General features: G+C 57.2%; 1 protein-coding gene across 1 annotated transcript in view; it reads left to right on the forward strand.

Annotated features, from left to right (window-relative positions):
* Positions 1-1,057: 1,057 nt before the first annotated feature.
* LOC144599748 (cytoplasmic FMR1-interacting protein 2-like) overlaps positions 1,058-20,188 on the forward strand; it is a 22,560-nt gene continuing 3,429 nt past the window's right edge. Inside the window, exons 1-7 of the mRNA XM_078410987.1 lie at positions 1,058-1,184; positions 12,831-12,973; positions 13,833-13,922; positions 14,876-14,953; positions 17,855-17,956; positions 18,501-18,682; positions 19,966-20,062. Coding sequence (XP_078267113.1) covers positions 12,857-12,973; positions 13,833-13,922; positions 14,876-14,953; positions 17,855-17,956; positions 18,501-18,682; positions 19,966-20,062 — 666 coding nt within the window. The 5' untranslated portion in view covers positions 1,058-1,184; positions 12,831-12,856. The remainder of the gene's footprint in view (positions 1,185-12,830; positions 12,974-13,832; positions 13,923-14,875; positions 14,954-17,854; positions 17,957-18,500; positions 18,683-19,965; positions 20,063-20,188) is intronic.

Here is a 20,188-nt window from a genome sequence, read left to right on the forward strand (position 1 = left end):
TTGACTCCATCTACACCACGCTGCCTCGGCAAGGCCACCAGCATAATCAAGGACTAGCCTCACCTCCAGGCACTCCCTGTTCTCCCCTTGCCCAGTGGTACAAAAGTGTGAAAACACACACCTCCAGATTCAGGGACTGTTTCTTCCCAGTTGTTATCAGGCAGCTGAATCATCATATCACCAACTAGAGCACCTGACCCCCCATCCAATCCACCTCATTGGAGACCCTTGGACTATCTTTAATTGGACTTTATCTTGCACTAAACATTATTGGAATTCTCTGCCTCAGAAGGCAGTGGAGGCCAATTCTCTGAATGCATTCAAGAGAGAGCTAGATAGAGCTCTTAAGGATAGCAGAGTCAGGAGGTATGGGGAGAAGGCAGGAACGGGGTACTGATTGAGAATGATCAGCCATGATCACATTGAATGGCGGTGCTGGCTCGAAGGGCTGAATGGCCTCCTCCTGTCTATTTCCTGTATCCTGTACACTATGGACAGCTTGATTGTAATCATGTATTGCCTTTCCTCTGACCACAACAAGAGCTTTTCACTGTACCCCAATACAGATGAAAACTGTGATGCAGCGGGCGTACTGCTGCCTCACAGCGTCAGAGACCCGGGTTCGATCCTGACCTCCGGGGCTGTCTGTGTGGAGTTTGCACGTTTTCCCTGTGACCGCGTGGGTTTCCACCGGGTGCTCCAGTTTCCTCCCACACTCTCAAAGAAGAGTGAAACGAGGTAGCCCAGATGTTGGCAGTTGTGCAGTAGAAAGCAGGACAGCAAAGACGTTCAGGTTTGCAGGTTAATTTGTCCCTGGATGGGAAAATGGGATAACGGTGATTGAGTGAGTGAGTGAGTGAGTGAGGGAGGGAGGGAGGGAGTGAGGGGGAGAACCTGGGGGAGTTGTGTAACGGTGTGGTGGAACACAACACCCCTCCCTCCCACAGTGCGGCGCTCCCTCACTGCCCCTCCCACAGTGCGGCGCTCCCTCACCGCCCCTCCCACAGTGCGGCGCTCCCTCACTGCCCCTCCCACAGTGCGGCGCTCCCTCACCGCCCCTCCCACAGTGCGGCGCTCCCTCACTGCCCCTCCCACAGTGCGGCGCTCCCTCAGTGGGGAGGGGTCGGGGCTGCGGTGCGGCCATCTTTGGCTTTGTGTCGGAGCAGCGGATCTGCGGGAAGGAGGTGAGTCCGCAGCCCCTCGCACCCCGGGCCGGGACCCACAGCCTCCACCCCCCCCCCCCCCCCCCATGGTCCCCACAGCCTCCACCCCCCCCCCCCCCCCCCCATGGTCCCCACAGCCTCCACCCCCCCCCCCCCCATGGTCCCCACCCCGGCCGGTCCCGCACCCGCACCCGCAACCTGCCGCTCCCGGAGCCGCATCTCCCTCCGTCCGTCCGCATCAGCGCTTCCCCGCGACCCAGACTGATGATGATGATGATCCGCACCGCATCCACCATCCCCCCCGCACCTGCACCCGCCATCCCCCCCGCACCTGCACCCGCCATCCCCCCCGCACCTGCACCCGCCATCCCCCCCGCACCTGCACCCGCCATCCCCCCCGCACCGCATCCACCATCCCCCCCGCACCCGCCATCCCCCCCGCACCTGCACCCGCCATCCCCCCCGCACCCGCCATCCCCCCCCGCACCCGCCATCCCCCCCCGCACCTGCACCCGCCATCCCCCCCGCACCCGCCATCCCCCCCCGCACCCGCCATCCCCCCCCGCACCTGCACCCGCCATCCCCCCCGCACCCGCCATCCCCCCCCGCACCCGCCATCCCCCCCCGCACCTGCACCCGCCATCCCCCCCGCACCCGCCATCCCCCCCCGCACCCGCCATCCCCCCCCGCACCTGCACCCGCCATCCCCCCCGCACCCGCCATCCCCCCCCGCACCCGCCATCCCCCCCCGCACCTGCACCCGCCATCCCCCCCGCACCCACCATCCCCCCCGCACCCGCCATCCCCCCGCACCTGCACCCGCCATCCCCCCCGCATCTGTATCCCATCCACATGAGCATGAGGGACCGGGCGCGGTACATGACCCGCACCCCCCCCCCCCCCCCCCGCAACAAACATCCTCCCTCCCCCCCCTCGGTATCGCCGCGATCAGCCGTGCGGACCCGCAGTTGCAGAGAGAGGGTTACCTGTGGGGAGGGGGGGGAGTTTACAGATGGGAGGGGGAGGGGAGGGGGAGGGGGGGTTACAGAGGAGGGGAGAGAGGGATATTACAGAGGGGGGGGGTTACAGAGAAGAGGTGGGAGAGAGGGGGGGTAGGAGAGAACGGGGTGGGAGAGGGGGGGTGGGAGAGGGGGGGTGGGAGGAGGGGGGGTGGGAGGAGGGGGGGAGGGTTGGGGGGGGATGGGAGAGGGGTGGGGGGGGGTGGGAGAGGGGTGGGGGGGGGGTGGGAGAGGGGAGGGGGGGGTTACAGAGAAGGGGAGGTAGAGGGAGGGGGGGTTACAGAAGAGAGGAGGGAGAGAGTGGGGGGGGTTACATAGAAGGGGTGGGAGAGGGAGGGGGGGAGGAAGAGAGTAGGGGGGTTACAGAGAAGAGGTGGGAGAGAGTTACAGAGGGGTGTTGGGAGAGGTGGGGTTTACAGAAGAGAGAGTGGGGGGGTGGGTTGCAGAGACGGGGAGTGGTGGGCTAAGGCTACAGAGATGTGGAGGTTGGTGATGAGCTGGACAGGGAGGAGGTGAAAGTGGAAGCGTGGAGTCATCTTTTCCCAAAATACCCAACGCTGGTTATTTCTGTTAATTTAACTCTGAATGATTTCCATCAGAGTCTGTGGTGACCGTTCCCTCCCCCAGGGTCAGTATGAGCTGTGTCCTGGTCTCAGGCCAGTGTCATGTGGTCAGTGTGAGCTGTGTCCACATCCCTGCCCACTGGCCGGATCCCACTGCTCGCCAACGTCCAGTCACACGTGGACCCTCCACTCCGGGCAACCATGGCCACTGGGGTCAGGCTACCTCCCGCTCCCTCAGTGGTGAATCTGTGGGATTCCTTGCCTCGGAGGCTGTGGAGGCCAAGTCAGTGGATATATTTAAGGCAGAGATATAGATTCTTGATTCTCACCTGATTCATACAGGTGAGAGAGGTTATGGGGAGAAGGCAGGAGAATGGGGTTAGGAGGGAGAGATCGATCAGCCATGATTGAATGGCGGAGTAGACTTGATGGGCAGAATTCTTCCCCCCATCACTTGTGACCTTATGATCAATCGGCAAATCTCCTCGAATCTTGTGCGCAATGTTTTGGTGTCGTCTGCTCGATTATGGTGAGGTGCAGGTACAGTGAGAGCATTGCATGCAGTAGCACCACAGGTGTCTGGTAGAATTAATGTGCAATTTATGTGTGGTTCATGTGCTATTTACGCACAATTTATGGAATTTATGCCTGATTTATGCTTCATTTACATGTGATTTATGCATCATTTGTGAATGAATTATGCGTGGTTTATGTGTGATTTGTGTGCAATTGATATTTCTGTGTGCTGTCTGAGTCTGTGGGGCTCCCACAGTGCCTCACCAGAATCGTGCAGATGACAATAAACCTGACTTCACTTGACTTAACCTTCTGGGCCAACCTATCATGTAGGAAAGACACAATGTGCTGGAGTAACTCAGCGGGTCAGGCAGCATCTGTGGAGAACGTGCATGCGTGACGTTTCTGGTCAAGTCCGCCAAGGCCTGCTGGATCTCCCGGTTGCGAACCATTTTAACTCCGCTTCCCACCACCGCACTGACCTTTCTGTCCTGGGCCTCCACCTTTGTCAGAGTGAGGCCACATGCACACTGGACAAACAGCACCTCATATTTCCGATATGGGCAGCTTCCGACCCAATAATTCATAAACAATGAATTATCCAATTGTAGGAAACTGACCAACAATACTCTCCCCGTCCCTCTTCACATGGTTAAACTATAATGGTTTATTAATGTTTTTATGTTTTATTCTTAATTGTTTACTGTATGTCGTGTTGTTACTTGCGAGCGGAGCACCAAGGCAAATTCCTTGTATGTGTATATACTTGGCCAATAAACTTATTCAATAAACTTATTCAATCTCCCCTGTGTTCCAAATGGATGCCCACACATTTCTCCCAAAATCCTGCCCCCATTCCCCCTCCCCAACCCTTTCCTCCCCTGTCCCCCATTCCCCTCCCCTGTCCCCCATTCCCCTCCCCTGTACCCCATTCCCCTCCCCTGTACCCCATTCCCCTTCCCTCCCCTTCCCCTTCTTCCACCATCTCCTCTTCTACCTTTATCCCCTCCTGCCTTCACATTTCCTGCCTCTTCTCTCCTTAACTCACAACCTTTTATCTTTTCATCTCTAGCCTTTGTTGACCAGTCTGCTAATCAAACCTCCCCTTCATCTGTATCCACCAATACAGTCCGCTAACCTTTGTCCTGCATCCAATCCACCCCCTTTCCATCCTTCTGTACCCCTCCACAATGACCCTGAAGAAGGGTCCAGACCTGAAACGTCTCCCATCCATGTTCTCCAGAGATGCTGCCTGACCCGTTGAGTTACTCCAGCACAGTGTCCATCTCAAAACGTCTTTTGCTGGGGCTTTGTCAATTTACTTTATTGCTTCCTCAAAAATCTCCATCAAATAGTTGCACATTGATTTCTCACACACAAAGCTGTGCTGACCGGCCTTCCCAGCAGCCCGTGTGTGGTAAGTTATCGAGAAGGGCCATGCATCAAAATTCACCGCAGGCAATGCTTCCCTTATCTCGTCTGCCAGCTACAACCTCCAAAATAAACTGGCCATCTGTCAAAGTGACTTCCTCCCACCGTCATGGGTTTCCCGTCCCCTCTCTGGCACTTCTTGTTTGCCCCGTTCTTCTTTTATGCACAAGTTCATAAGTCATAGCAACAGAATAAGCCCATCAAGTCTACTCCGCCATTCAATCATGGCTGATCTATCATTCCTTCTCAACCCTATTCTCCTGTTTTCTCCCCACAACCCCTGACACCTGTACTAATCAAGAATCTGCCCCCTCCCCCCGATGTTAAGTAGTTAAGGGTCTCAACCCAAAACATCACATATCCAAGTTCTCCAGAGATGCTGCTCGCCCGCTGTTATAGAGTCACCGAGCACCCAAACAGGCCCTTCAGCCCACTTGCCTCTGCCGACAAAAATGCCCCATCTACACTAGACCCACCTGGCTTCGTTTGGCCCATATCTCTCTAAACCTGTCCTATCCATGTAAAATCTTTCCCCTTTCATTAAAGAGTCATACACCATGGAAACAGGCCCTTCAGCCCAACTTGCCTATTCCGACCACACTGCCCCATCTACACTAGACCCACCTGCCCGTGTTTGCTCATATCCCTCTGAACACCACTAAAGGGGGGTGTGGGGGAGATGGGGATGGGGGGGGGGTGGCATGTGGGGGGATTAGCTGCGAGTCTAAACTGGTATTGTCCAGTGCCACCTGTGTATTTAGATCAGGTTTATTGTGATCTGCACGAGTGTAGTGAGGTACAGGTGAAGTGAGAGCATTGCTTGCAGCAGCATCCCAGGTACAAAGACACAGACAGCATACAGACACATCAATTATACAAGAATCACGTGTAAATTATGCTTAAATTATGTGGGAATCGTGCATAAATCACGCTTCAATAAACATAAATCAAGCATAAATTATTTGTAAATTATACACAGAATTTCTAAAAGACTGAAGACTGCAAAAAGACATTCGTGCAGAACACAACACAATTAGAAAACAAGGCAGTGCAAGAGGTGGTCGCTTGTGATCCTTTGCTGAGGTAGGGTCAGGGTTGTCGGGTCAGTTCAAGAACCTGATGTAGGAAAGTAGCTGTTCCTGAAACTGGTGGTGTGGGACTTCAGCATTCTGTATCTCCTGCCCTTCCCCTCTGCAATCAGACTTCTGAACGGTCCCTCTATGAGCTAAGGTGCTGTCTGATTCACCTCTACCCCATTGTGGACATTGGATTTGTCTCTGGAACTGATGCGCTACAATACTGAAAACATTATTAGACAATAGACAATAGGTGTAGGAGTAGGCCATTCGGCCCTTCGAGCCAGCACCACCATTCAATGTGATCATGGCTGATCATTCTCAATCAGTACCCCGTTCCTGCCTTCTCCCCATACGCCCTGACTCCGCTATCCTTAAGAGCTCTATCTAGCTCTCTCTTGAATGCATGCTGCATTCTGTATCTTCCCCTTTGCTTTACCTATTGTACTTGAGTTTAGTTTGATTATATTATGTAGAGTATATATGATCTGATTAAATATTAATGATTTGGATGAGAAAATTGAATGCTTTGTGGGCAGGTCTAGGGATGGTACGGAGATTGGTGGAGGGGCAGAAGGGCTTGGACAGATGTGGAGAGTGGGCAAGGAAGTGTAGATGGAATAAAGGTGTAGAATATTCTCTACTCTCTATTTACGGAGGTGCAAACGGACTTGGGAGTGCTGGTGCAAGATTCTCAAAAAGTTCATTTACAAGTTGAATCGGTGGTAAGGAAGGCAAATCCAATGTTAGCATTTATTTTGAGGGGAGTAAAATGTAAAAGCAGGTTTGTAATGCTGAGGCTTTATAAGGCACTGGTCAGACTGCATTTGGAGTATCGTGAGCAGTTTTGGGCCCCATATCTGAGGAAGGATGTGCTGGCGTGGGAGAGGATCCAGAGGAGGTTTACAACAATGATCCTGGGAATCGCTGGAGTTTAGAAGGATGAGGGGGGACCTCATTGAAACTAACCGAATGGTGAAAGGCCTGGATAGAGTGGATGTGGAGAGGATGTTTCCAGTAGTGGGAGAGTCTAGGACCAGAGGGCACAACCTCAGAATAAAAGGACATATCTGTAGAAAGGAGATGAGGAAGAATTTCTTTAGTCAAAGGGTGGTGAATCTGTGGAATTCATTGCCACAGACGGTGGGGAGGCCAAGTCATTGGGTACTTTTAAAGCGGAGATTGATAGGATTAGTTCGGGGATTACGGGGAGAAGGCAGGAGAATGGGGTTGAGAGGGAAAGATAGATCAGCCATGATTGAATGGCGAAGTGGACTCGATTGGCTGAATTCTACTCCTGTGACTTTGGAACAGGATTGGGCAGCATACGAAACAAAGCTCTTTACAGTACCTCGGTTAAACGTGACAGTAATAAGCCTAAGCCAGTAGCGGTGAGAAGATGGTGGGGATCCTCGATGGGTCCTGGGGGTGATAATTGTCCCTCGGAGTGAAGAGCTGCGAATGTTTACGGAACAGTGAGACTGCGGTGAGGCAGGTTTTCCGGTGTGCAACGTGCCGTTGTCCGTGGCATTGTGCTGTCGTGGATTGGCTGTGGTGTTTCCTGTGCTGCCGTGTGCTTGGGGGAGGAGGGGGGAGAGGGGTGACTGTGGGTGGGGTCGTGCCGTGCCGGTGCAAGGCCGCCCGCATGTGTGACTCAGAGCGTGAGGAGTGGGAACGTTTCGATTGTGGTGAGTCTGACAGCGAGGGGAAGGGGAAGGGGAAGTCGGTACGGGTGTGTTCTCAACACAACAACCTGCCATTATTGCAGGTTGTTAAACGTTGGATGTGTTCCGGGTAACTCGGTGTTGGGCCGATATCACTGCTGACCACGCCTTCCCTGCAGCCAGCGTCTGCTCTGTCCAACGTCGGTCTCAGGCCAACACCCGTGCTCTCCCAAGGACGGAGGTTCAAGGTGAGAGGGGAAAGATTTAATAGAAACATTTTTACACAGAGGATGGTGGGTGCATGGAACTAGCTGCCAGAGGAGGTAGTTGAGGAAGGCACTATCACAACATTTAAGAAACATTTAGAAAGGAACATGGATAGGGAAGGTTTAGAGGGATAAGGGCCAAATGCGGGCAGATGGGACAAGTGTAGATGAGGTATGTTGGTCAGTGCGAGCGAGTTGGGCCGAAGGGCCTGTTTCTGTGCTGTGTGACTCTGACCCCTCTCCCTGCTGTCAGTGTGACCTCTGCCCACCTCTCTGCCTGCTCTCAGGCTCAGAGCAGAGCTGAGGCCCTTCGGTCCAACTCGCGCATGCCAACCGAGATGCTCTATCTATACTAGTCCCGCCTGCCTGCATTTGGTCCATATCCCTCTAAAACTTTCTTATCCATTATGCCACTTTGGCGGCAAGAACAGGAAAGCAGAGTATTTCCTGAATGGTGACCGATTAGGAGAAGGGGAGATGCAACGTGACCTGGGTGTCATGGTGCACCAGTCATTGAAAGCAAGCGTGCAGGTGCAGCAGGCAGTGAAGAAAGCGAATGGTATGTTGGCATTCATAGCAAGAGGATTTGAGTTTAGGAGCAGGGAGGTTCTACTGCAGTTGTACAGGGCATTGGTGAGACTGCACCTGGAGTATTGTGTCCAGTTTTGGTCTCCTAATCTGAGGAAAGACGTTCTTGCCTTAGAGGGAGTACAGAGAAGGTTCACCAGATTGATCCCTGGGATGGCGGGACTTTCATATGAAGAAAGACTGGATAGACTAGGCTTGTACTCGCTGGAATTTAGAAGACTGAGGGGGGATCTTATAGAAACATATAAAATTCTTAAGGGGTTGGAGAGGCTAGATGCGGGAAGATTGTTCCCGATGTTGGGGGAGTCCAGAACCAGGGGTCACAGCTTAAGGATAAGGGGGAAGTCTTTTAGGACCGAGATGAGAAAACATTTCTTCACACAGAGAGTGGTGAGTCTGTGGAATTCTCTGCCACAGAAGGTAGTTGAGGCCAGTTCATTGGCTATATTTAAGAGGGAGTTAGATGTGGCCCTTGTGGCTAAAGGGATCGGGGGGTATGGAGAGAAGGCAGGTACGGGATACTGAGCTGAATGATCACCCATGATCATATTGAATGGCAGTGCAGGCTCGAAGGGCTGAATGGCCTACTCCTGCACCTATTTTCTATGTTTCTATGTCTATGTGTCCAAAAGTCTTTAAAATGTTATTGTACCTGCCTCAACAGCCTCCTCCGGTAGCTCGTTCCACGCACCCACCTCCCTCTGTGTGAAAATGTTATTCCTCATGTTTCTATTAAATCTTTCCCCTCTCATCCTAAACCTGTGTCCTCTGGTTCTTGATTCTCCTACTCTGGGGAAAAGACTCTGTGGATTCACTCAACCCGTTCTACAATGACAAATGACAATTAACTAACCAGTGTTGCATGTTGAGAAGGTGGAGAGGGCAGAGTCCACGGTGAACTGCTGCTTGTGTTGCTGGGAGGTTATCGACCACTCCGGCCAATGGCCGGTTACTGGCCAGCCATTTGTTGACCGGCAGGATCTGTGGCTTTAACTCATGAACTGCCTGGGTCACTCGTGCTTCCCGAGGGTGAGGTGTGGGTGACGTGACCTCTCCCGGTCACCAGGCTTGACCGGGCAGAGAGCCTCGGGAGGTCAGTGGGGACGGACAGGTCAGCCTCGACCCCTGGGTGTGGGGTCACTGGCCCCCTCTGCCGCAGGACACACCTAGCGTTAGCGTCGAGTCTGTGGGCAGGTGTGCTGGTGTGGGTAACGGGAGAGACACTGGGTCTGTGCTCGCTGGAGTTTAGAAGGATGTGGGGGGGACCTCAGTGAAGCACTGAATAGTGATAGGCGTGGATAGTGTGGATGTGGAGAGGATGATTCCACTAGTGGGAGAGGTTTAGGGCCAGAGGGCACAGCCTCAGAATAAAACGATAGTGCTTTAAAAAGAGGAGGAATTTCGTTAGCCAGAGGGTGGTGAATCTGTGGAATTCATTGTCAGTTGTGGAGGCCGTGCTGGGTATTTTTAAGTGGAGATATTCATAGGTTCAAAGGATTGCAAAAGTTATGGGGAGAAGGCACCTCACTCTCTCCTCCCACCTCACTCCCTCCCCCCACCTCACTCCCTCCCCCCACCTCACTCCCTCCCCCCACCTCACTCCCCCTCCCCCCACCTCACTCCCTCCCCCCACCTCACTCCCTCCCCCCACCTCACTCTCTCCCCCCACCTCACTCCCTCCCCCCACCTCACTCCCCCTCCCCCCACCTCACTCCCTCCCTCCCCCACCTCACTCCCTCCCCCCACTTCACTCCCTCCCCCCACCTCACTCCCTCCCCCCACCTCACTCCCTCCCCCCACCTCACTCCCTCCCCCCACCTCACTCCCTCCCCCCACCTCACTCCCCCACCTCACTCCCCCTCCCCCCACCTCACTCCCTCCCTCCCCCTACCTCACTCCCTCCCCCTACCTCACTCCCTCCCCCCTACCTCACTCCCTCCCCCCACCTCACTCCCTCCCCCCACCTCACTCCCTCCCCCCACCTCACTCCCTCCCTCCCCCTACCTCACTCCCTCCCCCCTACCTCACTCCCTCCCCCCACCTCACTCCTTCCCCCCACCTCACTCCCTCCCCCACCTCACTCCCTCCCCCCACCTCACCCCCACCTCACTCCCTCCCCCACCTCACTCTCTCCCCCACCTCACTCCCTCCCCCCACCTCACTACCTCCCCCCACCCCCACTCACTCCCTCCACTTCACCCTTCCTCTGCTCTCACTCCCTCCCTCCACCCCACACTCACTCCCTCCACCCCCACACTCACTCCCTCCACCCCCACACTCACTCCCTCCACCCCCACACTCACTCCCTCCACCCCCACACTCACTCCCTCCACCCCCACACTCCCTCCCTCCACCCCCACACTCACTCCCCCCACCCCCACACTCACTCCCTCCACCCCCACACTCACTCCCTCCACCCCCACACTCACTCCCTCCACCCCCACACTCACTCCAGCTCGCTGCCATCCTCCCCCACCCTTCCTCCCCTTCGAGACTTGAGTGTGTGGTTCTGTCTCAAGCTGAGCTCGGAGGGAGTGTGGGGAGATGGAGGGGGGGAGTGTGGGGAGATGGATGGGTGTGGAGAGATGGAGGGGGGGTGTGGGGAGATGGAGGGGGGGAGTGTGGGGAGATGGAGGGGGGGAGTGTGGGGAGATGGAGGGGGGGAGTGTGGGGAGATGGAGGGGGGAGTGTGGGGAGATGGAGGGGGGGAGTGTGGGGAGATGGAGGGGGGGGGTGTGGGGAGATGGAGGGGGGGAGTGTGGGGAGATGGAGGGGGGGAGTGTGGGGAGATGGAGGGGGGGAGTGTGGGGAGATGGAGGGGGGGAGTGTGGGGAGATGGAGGGGTGTGGAGAGATGGAGGGGGGGTGTGGGGAGATGGAGGGGGGGAGTGTGGGGAGATGGAGGGGGGGGTGTGGGGAGATGGAGGGGGGGAGTGTGGGGAGATGGAGGGGGGGAGTGTAGGGAGATGGATGGGTGTGGAGAGATGGAGGGGGGGGTGTGGGGAGATGGAGGGGGGGAGTGTGGGGAGATGGAGGGGGGGAGTGTGGGGAGATGGAGGGGGGGAGTGTGGGGAGATGGAGGGGGGGAGTGTGGGGAGATGGATGGGTGTGGAGAGATGGAGGGGGGGTGTGGGGAGATGGAGGGGGGGAGTGTGGGGAGATGGAGGGGGGGAGTGTAGGGAGATGGATGGGTGTGGAGAGATGGAGGGGGGGAGTGTGGAGAGATGGAGGGGGGGGAGTGTGGGGAGATGGAGGGGGGTAGTGTGGGGAGATGGAGGGGGGGAGTGTGGGGAGATGGAGGGGTGTGGAGAGATGGAGGGGGGGTGTGGGGAGATGGAGGGGGGGAGTGTGGGGAGATGGAGGGGTGTGGAGAGATGGAGGGGGGAGTGAGGGGAGACGGAGGGGGGGGAGTGTAGGGAGATGGAGGGGGGGAGTGTAGGGAGATGGAGGGGGGGAGTGTGGGGAGATGGAGGGGGGAGAGTGGGGACACTGGGGGGGAGTTTGGGGAGGGGGGGAGATGGGGAGATGGAGAGGAGTGTGGGAAGACGGGGGGAGTGTGAGGAGATTGTGTCAGGAGTGTGCTCTGCTGACCTCCTTCCCCCCTCCCTCGCCACCGATTGCTTCCTGTCCTCGTTTCTGTTCTGCTTTCTGTGTGTCTCCATGTTTGAGCATCGAGAGTAAGTCCGGGTGTCCCCTCTTCACCCCCCCATTCCTCGCACGGTCAAACTCTGCCCCGGGGGGAAGGGGAGGGGGGGTTTTGTGGGGGCTATTGCCCGGGGAACAGGACTGCCTGTCACTCGCGAGGGGGAGGGGGGGGAGTCGAGGGGGTGGCGTAAATGGGGGGAAGAGATGGAGCAGGAACACTTGGTTCTGTGGCTGTGCTTGAGTGGGGCAGGTACATCATGGAGGGAGGGGGGCAAGTGGACGTGTGAGAGGGAGGGTGGGGGATAGTAAAGGGAGAGGCGTGGGCGAGAGTTGGGTGGATGAGAGAGGGGAGGGGGAGAGAACCAGTCTTACCTGCCCCTGGGTGGAGAAAGGGCAGGGGGGGGGGGGGGGGGGGGGGGTGGTGGGAGGGGGGAGGGTGTTTATGTGGTGGGTGGAGCGCTGGGAATGGGGGGCAGTAACAGTGCCCTTTACCCCCCTCCCTCTCTCCGGTTCTTCTCCCGACACTCCCTGTCCCTGGAACCCCTCTGCTGTAGCCCCCTCCCCCATTGCCAGTGGAGGGTTTCCTTTGGTGACCAACCCCCCCCCCCCCTCCCGGTGCCCTATACAGCTTGGGAGGGTGGGGGTAGAATCTCTGCCCTGCAAGCCATGAGCTCAGCTGGGGGGGGGGGGGTCCCGGGGAGGGGGAGGGGGGGGCAGGCGATGAGGAGGGGGGCCTGAGGGAGAGGGGCTGCCGGTCAGTGTTGATGTGTTCCTCAAGGAATCTCCCTCTCTCTGGCCACACTGCCCCATCCCCCTCTCCACTGACCCCCCCTCTCTTTGGCTACACTGACCCCCCTCCCTCTCTAACCACACTGACCCTCTCACCCGTGTGCATTCCAGGGTGATCCCGTCCGGACGCCGTCGCCATGACAACCCACGTGACTCTGGAGGACGCTCTGTCCAACGTGGACCTGCTGGAGGAGCTGCCGCTGCCCGACCAGCAGCCCTGCATCGAGCCGCCCCCCTCCTCCATCATGTACCAGGTAGGTCCAGCCACGGCCCACACCACCGGTCTGTGCCCACACCGCCCCATGCCCACCGGTTAGTGCCCACACCGCCCCGTGCCCACCGGTCAGTGCCCACACCGCCCCGTGCCCACCGGTCAGTGCCCGACCAGCGGCCCTGCATTAAGCCGTCCATCCCTTCATCATGTACCAGGCAGGTAAGTCCGGCTGTCCGCAGGCACTAGTCAGTGCTGCTCTGGGCACTGGTCAGTGCTGCTCTGGGCACTGGTCAGTGCTGCTCTGGGCACTGGTCAGTGCTGCTCTGGGCTCTGGGTACTGTCAGTGCTGCTCTGGGCACTGGTCAGTTTGCACTTCCTTGTGTCTCCATCGCTGCCTGCAGTGCACAGTGACATCCCAGACATGGGGTGAATCGCCCTGTGACCTGCCCGGTCAGTCCCAGGTGTGACGGGTGAAGCAGGTTCATCAGTGAGGGACTGAGAAGCGCGCTGAAGCAGCAGGTTGAACCGCTGCCTCGAAGCGTCAGAGACCTGGGTTCAATCCTGACCTCTGGTGCTGCGTGTGTGTGGAGTTTGCACGTTCTCCCTGTGACTGTGTTGGATTCCTCCCACATCACAAAGATGTGCGGCTTTGTAGGTTAGTTGACCCTCTGTAAATTGTTCCTAGTGTGTCGGGAGTGGATGAGAAAGTGGGATAACATAGAACTAGTCTGACTGGGTGATCGATGGTCAGCATGGACTCGATGGGCCGAAGGGCCTGTTTCCGTGTTGGATCTCTGAACTGCGGAGTGAATCATCAATGGCGCGGGGTGGGGAGACAGTCCCAGACTGTGACGGGTCCAAGTCTTTCCGGAAGCTTCTCACCTCTGCTTTGCTTCCAGGCTAATTTTGACACCAACTTCGAGGACAGGAATGCGTTTGTTACGGGGATCGCCCGGTACATTGAGCAGGCCACGGTGCACTCCAGCATGGTGAGTGTCCTCCCCCCCCCACCCTCCACAGCCCTCAGCCCACCCCCCCCCACAGCCCCCACTCCGACCCACCCCCCCCCCCCCCACAGCCCCCAACCTGGCCCACCCCCCCCCCTCCACAGCCCCCACCCCGGCCCACACCCCCCCCCCTCCACATCCCCCACCCCGGCCCACACCCCCCCCCCCCCACAGCCCCCAACCCGGCCCACACCCCCCCCCTCCACAGCCCCCACCCCGGCCCACACCCCCCCCCCCCTCCACAGCCCCCACCCCGGCCCACACCCCCTTCTCCAGCCCACAACCCCAGCCCACAACCCCCTTCTCCAATCAAACCCCCACACCCCCCTTCTCCAGCCCACACCCCCCCACCCCGGCCCACACCCCCCCACCCCAGCCCACACCCCCCTTCTCCAGCCCACACCCCCTTCTCCAGCCCACACGCCCCCACACCCCAGCCCACACCCCCCCACCCCGGCCCACACCCCCTTCTCCAGCCCACACGCCCCCACCCCAGCCCACAACCCCCTTCTCCAATCAAACCCCCACACCCCCCACCCCGACCCACACCCCCCCCCACCCTGGCCCACACCCCCCCACCCCAGCCCACACCCCCTTCTCCAGCCAACCCCCCACACCCCAGCCCACACCCCCTTCTCCAGCCCACACCCCCCGCCCCACACCCAGACCCCCACACACACCCACCGGCCCACAGCCAACCCCCGGTCCCAGGTACATCGAGCATGCCATGTGCACTCGTTATGGTGAGTCTACCAGAGATCAGCATCCCCCCCCCATCGACACCGTCCACTCCCAGACCAAAGATCCCCCTAGACTGATCTCCCCTAACTCACCCCTCCTACCCTCCCCGACCGCCACCGTGCTCCTGACACTGACCTACTGATCGAACCCCCCTCCCCTCCATGACTGACCCCCCCCCCCTCTTGTGGTTGCAGAACGAGATGCTGGAGGAGGGTCATGAATACGCGGTGATGCTTTACACATGGAGGAGCTGCTCAAGGGCCATCCCACAGGTAAGCTGTCAAGGACGTCGAGAGACACACCTGAGTCCCAGTATGATCACTCGTTCATTGTGGCACCGTCTGAATAAGATAACTGGCTGCAAAGCAAGGTCAGGCAACATCATTGGTGACAGTGCTGCCCTACCTGATGAACTCAATGCTTTCCAGGCTCGCTTCGAGCAAAGGCCATCAGGGCGGTGACTCCTGGCCCTTCAAACTCCAGTGTGTCTCTTCCCAGGGTGAGTGTAGCAGAGGTTAGATTGGCCTTCCTGAGGGTAAACTCGCTGAAAGCCACTGGCCCAGACGGAGTTCCTGGCCGTGTCCGTAGTAGCTGTGTGGACCAGCACGGACATCTTTAATCTCTCCCTGCTCTGTCCTGAGGTACCCACCTGCTTCAAGAAGACCACCATCATCCCAGTGCTAAAGAAAAGCAAGACCTCATGCCGAAACGACCTCCGTCCAGTGGCCTTGACATGCACCATCATGAAATGCCTTGAGAGGCTAGTTATGGAATGCATCACATCCAGTCCACCCAGCGGCCTTGACCCACTGCAGTTCGCCCACCGCCACAACAGGTCTATGGATGATGCCATCGCCCTAACCCTGCACTCATCCCCAGGACACCTGGATAAGAGAGACACCTACGTCAGACTCCTATTCATAGACTACAGCGCTGCCTTCAATACCGTTACACCATCCAAACTTATCACCAAACTCACGGGACTTGGTGTCAGCACTCATCTCTGCAACTGAATCCTCGACTTTCTGACCAACAGACCCCAATCAGTGAGGGTAGGGGACAAATCATCCTCCACGAGGATGTCTTCTCAGCCCCCTTCTTTACTCCTTGTAAACCCACGACTGTGCAGCCGTACAAATCTAATTCAGTTTTCAAACTCGTGGCCGGCACCATCATTGTGGGCCGGATATCAAATAATGATGAGACGGAGCACAGGAAGGTGATTGAGTGGAAGTGGTGGTGCTGCCCAGCAGCTGCGGCTCACCTGCGGTCCGATTATTTGTTGTTGTTTTTTTGTCTTAATTGTAGTGTTTAGATGTGATGTAGTGTTTTTTGTGGCTGTGTACTATGTGTGTGGGGGGGGGGGGGGGGGGGAGACTGTAAAATTGTCTTCCGAACGGAGACCCGACCTTTTATTCTGGTTGGTGTCTCCGTTCCCGCTGCGGCCTACCATCGGCCAAACACCTGGAGCTGGCGGCCTCCAGCTGGGACCACATGGGGCTCTGGTTCACAGAGCCCGCGGACCGGACTCACCATCTGCGGAGCTGGCTGTCTTCAGAGGCTGTGGTGGCGCAGCAAGATCGGCTGCGACTCGCCTTCGAGTGGGGGCCGACATCGGGAGTTCCAGCAGCGGCAGCATCTTCGCCCGCCCCGAATCGCGGGCCTTTCACCGTCCGGCGCGGCCTGGAATAGGCCGCGGGATTTTTCTCCGCCCGGCGGGGGCTTCAATGTCGGGAGCCATGACCGCCCCGACATGGCAACTTCAAACAGCCTGACTGCGGGAGAAGACGGCAGGGGAAGACAAAAGACATTGTGGCCTTCCATCACAGTGAGGAGGCGACTGGAGGAGACTCACTGTGATGGATGTTTCTTTTTTTTGTTTTGTGTTGGTTTGTGATTGTTGTGTTATTGCTTATTTTTATTGCTCTTATTGTTGGACTGTGGGTAACGGAATTTCATCCAGAAGACGTGTTTTTTTGGATGACAATAAAGGCTATTCTAATTCTGAATCTGAGAACCTCGTGACCTGGTGTCGACACAACAACCTTTCTCTCAATGTCAGCAAGACAAAGGAGAGTGATCGACTTCAGGAAGCGAAGTGGTACACCTGCCCCGGTTATACCTGCCCCGGTTACACCTCCCCGGTTACACCTGCCCCAGTTACACACTCCCCAGTTACACGTGCTCCAGTCACACTTGCCCCAGTTACACATACCCCGGTTTGCATTGATGGCGCTGAAGTCGGGATGCTTGAAAACTTCACATTTCTAGGCGTCAATATCACCAACAACTTCTCCTGGACTGCATACATTGAAGCAATGACCAAGAAAGCACACCAATGCCTCTACTTCATCAGAAGGCTAAGGAAGTTTGGCATTTTCCCTACAACTCTCACCAACTTCTACAGATGCACTATAGAAACCATTTTTATCAGGATGCATCCCAGCTTGGTTTGGGAACAGCTCCATCCAAGACCACAAGAAATTGCAGCGAATTGTGGACGCAGCCCAGACCATCACACAAACCAACCTCCCTTCTATTGACTTCATTTATACCTCACGCTGCCTCGGCAAGGCCAGCAGCATAATCAAGGATGAGTCACACGCCGGCCACTCCCTCTAACCCCCCTCTCTCCCATCAGGCCAAAGGTATAGAAGTGTGAAAACGCACACCTCTAGATTCAGGGACAGTTTCTTCCCAGCTATTATCAGGCAACTGAATCATCCTATCACAACCAGAGAGAAGTGCTGAACCACTATCTACCTCTTTGGTGACCCTCGGACTATCCTTGATCGATCTTTGCTGGCTTCACCTGGCACTAAACGTTATTCCCTTATCATGTGTCTGTCCACTAAAAATGGATCGATGGTAATCATGTATTGTCTTTCTGCTGACAAAAGCTTTTGATTGTGACACAGTGACAATAAACTAAACTGAACTGATCCCCCCCCTCTCCCCCACCCCCTCCCCCCCTCCCTGTACACCTGGAGTTGCTCATGGTCCACCCCACAGGTAAGCATGACCCCCTCCCATCACCCCACCCCCACCACAACCTGCAAACCCCTATCCAAGTGTCCTAAATGTTGTTTCTGGTTCGGTGTTCCTTGGTCCCGGTCAGGCTTCGGGGAGCTAACATCACCCCCCTCTGTTCCTCCCCACCCCTCCTCTTCCAGGTCAAATGTAACGAGCAGCCCAACCGGGTGGAGATCTACGAGAAGACGGTGGAGGTGCTGGAGCCCGAGGTCACCAAGCTGATGAAGTTCATGTACTTCCAGGTAAAGGTCTCGGGTCTCCGCCCCCACCCCCCGATCGCACCCCGCCCCCCCCCCCCCCGATCGCACCCCCCCCCCCAACCCAGACCTCGAGTGCAGAACGGTGGTCTACAACACTGCTCCCGGGGTCTTCCCACCCCCCCCCCTGGACGTTGCTCTCTCAGTAGCGCCCTTCCCACAGCGCGGCGCTCATTCACTGCCCCACCCTCAGTACCGCCCCCCCCATAGAATCTATCGTCCCTCCCACAGCGCGGCGTTCATTCACTGCCCCACCCTCAGTACCGCCCCCCCCCATAGAATCTATCGTCCTCCCACAGCGCGGCGCTCATTCACTGCCCCACCCTCAGTACCGCCCCCCCCCCCCGTAGAATCTATCGTCCCTCCCACAGCGCGGCGCTCATTCACTGCCCCACCCTCAGTACCCGCCCCCCCCCCCCATAGAATCTATCGTCCCTCCCACAGCGCGGCACTCTCCCTGTACAGCCCCGTCCACCCGGGCCCACCACCTGTGCCCACCAGTGGTTTGACTGCCTTGTGTCCACCCTAGCGCAAGGCGATCGAGCGTTTCTGTGGCGAGGTGAAGAGGCTTTGCCACGCCGAGCGGCGTAAGGACTTTGTGTCGGAGGCGTATCTACTGACCCTGGGCAAGTTCATCAACATGTTCGCCGTGCTCGATGAGCTGAAGAACATGAAGTGCAGCGTCAAGAACGACCACTCTGCCTACAAACGGTGAGCACCGACCACGGCAGGCCACTCGGCCCATCCCAGGGCACTCCGGGATAGCCTCAATGTGTCTGGGATACGTGGAGGACATTGAACCTGAGGATTTATTCACAAAATGCTGGAGTAACTCAGCAGGTCAGGCAGCATCTCAGGAGAGAAGGAATGGGTGATGTTTCGGGTCGAGACCCTTCTTCTGATCTTATGGAGGTGCATAGGACCATGATGGGAACAGATTGGGTGAATGCGCAGAGTCCTTTATCCAGAGTAGGGGAATCAAGAAACAGAGGGCATAGGTTTGGGGTGAGAGGGGAAAGATTCAATGGGATATAGTGCGGAAACTGGCCCTTCGGCCCATCGAGACCGCGCCGACCAGTAATCACCCCGTACACTAGCACTATCCTACAATTTTATAATGACAATTTTACCAAAGCCAATTAACCTACAAACGTGCACGTCTTTGGAGTGTGAGAGGAAACCGGAGCACACAGAGTAAACCAATGAGGTCACAGGAAGAACCTACAAACTCCGTACAGGCAGCACCCATAGTTAGAAGTGAACCCAGGTCTCGGGCGCTGCAAGGCATCCGCTCTACCGCTGCACCACCGTGCCACTCCAAATCAGAGTGGCAACTTTTTCACGCAAAGGGTGGTGGGTTTAAAGAACGAGCTGCCAGAGGGGGTTGGTGAGGCAGGTACCATAACAATGTTTAAAAGAGATTTGGACAGGTACATGGACAGGAAAGGTTTAGTGGGATATGGACCAAATGCGGGCAGGTGGGACTAGTCTAGGTGGGGCATCTTGGTCGGCACGGGCGAGCTGGGCCGAAGGACCTGTTCCATACTGTGTGACCATGACTCTTGTGCTCATCGATGTACAGGAGGTCACACCGGGTGCACCGGCTGCAGTGAGTGAGGTTGGAGGAGGTGCACATGAACCTCTGTCTCACCTGGAAGGACCCAGGATAGAGGTGAGGGAGGGAGGGGGTATAGGGACAGATGGTGCAGTTGCAGGGGAAAGTACCTGGGGTGCGGGTGGTTTGGGTGTGAAGGGATGAGTGAACCAAGAAGTTGATGAGGGTCCTTGAGCTCAACTCATCCATGCAGACCAAGATTCCCCATCTGAGTTTGTCGTGTGGACATGCCTTGGACCACAGGGAGGGAGGGATATGGCCAGAGGGCGCAGGTGGAACTCGCTTAGATGAGCATGTTGGTTGGCATGGGTAGGCTGGGCCAAAGGGCCTGGACCTGGGCTGTACCACCCTGTGACCCTCCCTCTCTCCGTCTGTCCAGAGCCGCCCAGTTCCTCCGGAAAATGGCCGACCCCCAATCCATCCAAGAGTCCCAGAACCTGTCCATGTTCCTGGCCAATCACAACCGCATCACCCAGGTGAGGGGGGAGGGGGAGGGGGAGGGAGGTGTGAGGTGGGATGGGGAAGGAGGTGGGGGGAGGTGGGGGTGGGGAGGTGGCGGTGGGATGGGGAGGGGGGGGAGGGAGGTAGGGGGGGAGGGAGGT

This window comes from Rhinoraja longicauda, chromosome 14 (assembly GCF_053455715.1).
Source record: "Rhinoraja longicauda isolate Sanriku21f chromosome 14, sRhiLon1.1, whole genome shotgun sequence".
Classification (NCBI taxonomy): domain Eukaryota; kingdom Metazoa; phylum Chordata; class Chondrichthyes; order Rajiformes; family Arhynchobatidae; genus Rhinoraja; species Rhinoraja longicauda.